At 50.7% G+C, this 3,606-nt stretch overlaps 2 protein-coding genes across 2 annotated transcripts in view; both read left to right on the forward strand.

The window, feature by feature from the left end:
- Pmar_PMAR025179 (hypothetical protein) overlaps positions 1–77 on the forward strand; it is a gene marked incomplete at both ends in the record, with an annotated part of 660 nt that extends 583 nt beyond the window's left edge. The window contains one exon of the mRNA XM_002781525.1: positions 30–77. Coding sequence (XP_002781571.1) covers positions 30–77 — 48 coding nt within the window. The remainder of the gene's footprint in view (positions 1–29) is intronic.
- Positions 78–2,069: 1,992 nt separating this feature from the next.
- Positions 2,070–3,582, forward strand: Pmar_PMAR025180 (conserved hypothetical protein; the record flags this gene model as incomplete). The annotated part of the gene is made up of 10 exons (XM_002781526.1): positions 2,070–2,171; positions 2,213–2,323; positions 2,407–2,571; positions 2,637–2,747; positions 2,787–2,870; positions 2,927–3,037; positions 3,079–3,158; positions 3,197–3,267; positions 3,313–3,388; positions 3,540–3,582. The coding sequence occupies 10 exons, from the start codon at positions 2,070–2,072 to the stop codon at positions 3,580–3,582; spliced, it is 954 nt and encodes a 317-aa protein (XP_002781572.1).
- Positions 3,583–3,606: the final 24 nt, after the last annotated feature.

Here is a 3,606-nt window from a genome sequence, read left to right on the forward strand (position 1 = left end):
CACCAATGCCTGTCTATCCTTCACTGTAGATATTCCGCTCCCTGCCAGAGGCCAACCCCAACTCCATCGAGATGTAGCATGTTAACTATAGGTCTTTCAAACAGCAGCGATAGGTATAAGGATAAGCTATATGAAGACGCGGTGGAGGAAAAGCTGGTCGGGGCTCGTTATTTTCTTAGGTCTGCTTTCGAGCCGGACGAATGTTACTAACCTGTTTTAGGCTATGTGTGGATCCACGTACCTTTGCCTATATTGCCCATCAGGCGATGAGTACTGTAGGAGGCCAGGATGGATTCAATTGTAAAAGTCTCGGGACTCTAATAATGGACCTTGAATCTTCCGCTCTCGCATAGCCTGGGTGGTGCCTCACCGATCCTGAAGGTACCTGGCTCACGGTGTTGGCGAGAGTGCTCAGGGAGGAGTCGGTGGGTCTCTTTGACTTACCAACTACTATCAGTAATACAATAGCGCCATCCATAGCTCGCATGCGGCAATCTAGTGGGAATGAACTGGAATGAGCGTACCCAATAGATAACAGTAGTTGCCGCATCCATAGGCCAATAGGGTTCTATGGTGAGCGTTTGAGATACGCATTTTCTGCGGACCAGCGAACTCGGCTCTGTCAGGGAGTGGCGCATCATCAGGTGCATGCTTCCTCTGCCTGTCCACTTATTCTGTCCTTCACCCGTTACTGGCGGCTTACCAATGTGGTGGTATCACCCTACGGTTGGTGGAGCACGAGGTTCGAGAACGGGCCAGGGCCCTTAAACAAGGGGTATGGAAGCGGGAGAGACATCGGAAGTTTTTATCCTATCGTATACAGCGATATAACGGGTATGGTTGTGGAGTCTTAGTCCCCTAAAGATCTCCATCGTACTGACAGAACTTTTCCCTCAGTTCGATTCCAGTCAACTCCAGTGTAAAGGGGTGGTCTGCTCTTAGGTGGACCAGTGTCGGCTCGCATGCGATGCTCCAGGCTTAACGAGAGAGGAACGCAAAGTGATGAAACAGAACAAACTGCTGCGAATAGCTCTGTTGACGCTATTGCATCTCGCTGAGGACGTCATAGTCGAACGTAGTAGCTTGGCAGTAGGGCTACGAACATGGTAATCACGCAGAGAAGATGGTGAATGGAAAACTGCCAAGTCTTATTGCCGGGCTCTTGGATCGAACCTGGGAGCCTCTACTGAAAGTGTGCCTGGTATTTCTCAAGAAGCTATCTGTCTTCCAGGAGGCTAAGGACCAGATGGTGGAGGCTGGAGTAGTGTCGTCACGTTGGCTGTCGTAGGAGGGTTGTCTCTAGGTGCTCCGATCCCTTGTCGCTAACTGTGTGATGAGGCATGAGTCGGGAACTACACGAGTGCTGGCCTTGCATGTACTGATGGAAATTGAAAGGGGCCTATAGACGTTACCATTGCATTCGTGTACATCACATGATTTCGAAGAAATTGCAATCTCCCATCACCTATTCGGGACTACTTCTTAGTCGGTTGTCGTTATTAGAAAATCCATCCTGGGGACAAGGGGGCTGTTTTAGCCCTTGAAGTGATACGTTATTATGGTTGTGAGTGAAAGGCTTAGAGCGGAGCTGTTGCACTCGGCAGGTCCTCTATAATCTATCCTTCGACCCAATTGTGCGTAACTCACTATCGGAAAGTGGCGTTATGATGGCCTTGGTTGGTATCTTGAGAGAGCAACCAAGCTGCCGACAGCTGGTCCTCAGGCTTCTGTAAAAACTATATAATAAATGCCGCGCCCGGGGATCGAACCTGCGCCCTATCATAGATATCATTTGTCCTTCGATGATCGTTGCAAGTCCGAGCTTTGCTTCTGTGAGGACTTTATACCGATGCTGCTACAGCTGGTTGTGCAATCTCCCGAACCCAGAGTGGGGGTGGACCTCATGGCTGTGGGTCTCCATCGGACCTCTTTTGAATCTTATCGGACCTCCCTCCGCTAGGTGCTGGTGAACATGTCGACTCATCAGCGTAGCGCCCAGATGATGCTCCAATCAGGGTTATGGCCAGAGCTAGTGTGTCCCTTACATGGTATCGACTCTCAGTTCCAGTATGCAGGTACATAGGGCTATCAAGTACAGCGATGCCCTTGTGTTGAAGGTAATGCGAAATGCGAGCAGTCATGGAAGGGATCTGCAGGAGCTTTTCTGTGAAGTGAGAGGCGGTTTGGTGGAGTCTAGCGAGGCACATTGTAGGTGATGAGCAATTCTGCGTTATCGCACTGGACGGTTGAGCTTGTTCGTATGGCTCGTCGCTGCAGTAACGGTAAGAGTAGTGGACAAGACAGGAGGGACGGAGGGGCAGATGTAGTGGTTGAGGTAGCAGCCTTCAGTTGGTCTCGTCATCGCACTATCGTAGTTTCATATTCCTGTGAAGTTGATTTATACAGGTATTGGGGTTACTAGCCAACTTCACAACACCTGGTACGGGGATAGACTGGGCAGAGCTCTGCTCGATAGATGACAATGGCTTCCTGTTGGACCTCTTGACAGATCAGCTCATGCCGGGCTTCACGGGGGATGATGTCCTCCTAGAGAGTGTCATGGTCGTTGGAGTAGGTTCCTGTATACCAAATTTCCGCTGCTGACTACACCTTGTGAATGAGTGTACTGTAACCAGGTGATAGCCTCCTGTCCGGACCCCGAGGTGGGGGGACGACTATGTGATAACCCACTACTGATAAGGCGCCTTATAGACTTGCTCACCGCTAAGCAGGAGGACGATGATATTGTAGGCGAATGGCTTTGGTGAGGATCACCTGGGCAATAGGTTCTACAATTGCTTTGGACATTTTCTATGCTGTTGACGAATTCTGAGGTTTCCGAGATGGTCCTCGAAACTGAAGATGGTCAAGTGGGATGGAGGGCCGCCGCCGCCGCGTATCGGTCCACCTCATGAGGCGTATGTAGGTAGTGCACTATATGCTCGAGTTGGTGCACGATACTAACCCTATGATAGCGAGGCAGGCATCGATAGCTCTAGGCATTGTAGCTGAGTTGGAGATGAAACGAATGAAGCGGGTAACGTTATCAGTACATGGAGGTCAAAGGGAGTTCTTCAGACTTGTCCTGAAGATGTTCGTGCGGCCAGCAGCTTGTTTGGCAAGGTTCGACAAGCGCGCTTTGAGGCGCATAATCAGAGGTAAGATGCGTCCTCGTCAGTGGGATGAGGCGCTTCAGGTGGATGGCCGAGACTGATGGTGGTGGTGAAGAGTCCGCTGACAGTGGAACTCATTATTCTGGAGAGGGAGGTAGTCGGCCCCTCGAGAATGATAATATTTTGGTTGTTATGGCAGTCTTGGCTGGAAGCGACGAAAGGGATATGTATTTCATGCGCCACAACTTGGCCTTCGCGGATGCTTTGAGTGATCGGTAGGGCTTCGCTCCGCTAAGGGGTAAAGAGTGTTTGTCAGGCTGTGGGGCGAGGAGGGTGATGAAATGTACAGTCCGGGGTCGTCGTCGTCATCAGGAGGAGGACATGTTACGTATCTGTGATGTCAGTTGATCGCTGTTGTTGTTATAGTCACTACAATTCGTGGGGGAGGGGGACGCTGAAGGACCTTTGAGCGTAGAGCAGTGTAGTAGTGGTG

The sequence above is a fragment of the Perkinsus marinus genome, assembly GCF_000006405.1.
Source record: "Perkinsus marinus ATCC 50983 genomic scaffold scf_1104296941898, whole genome shotgun sequence".
NCBI lineage: Eukaryota > Perkinsozoa > Perkinsida > Perkinsidae > Perkinsus > Perkinsus marinus.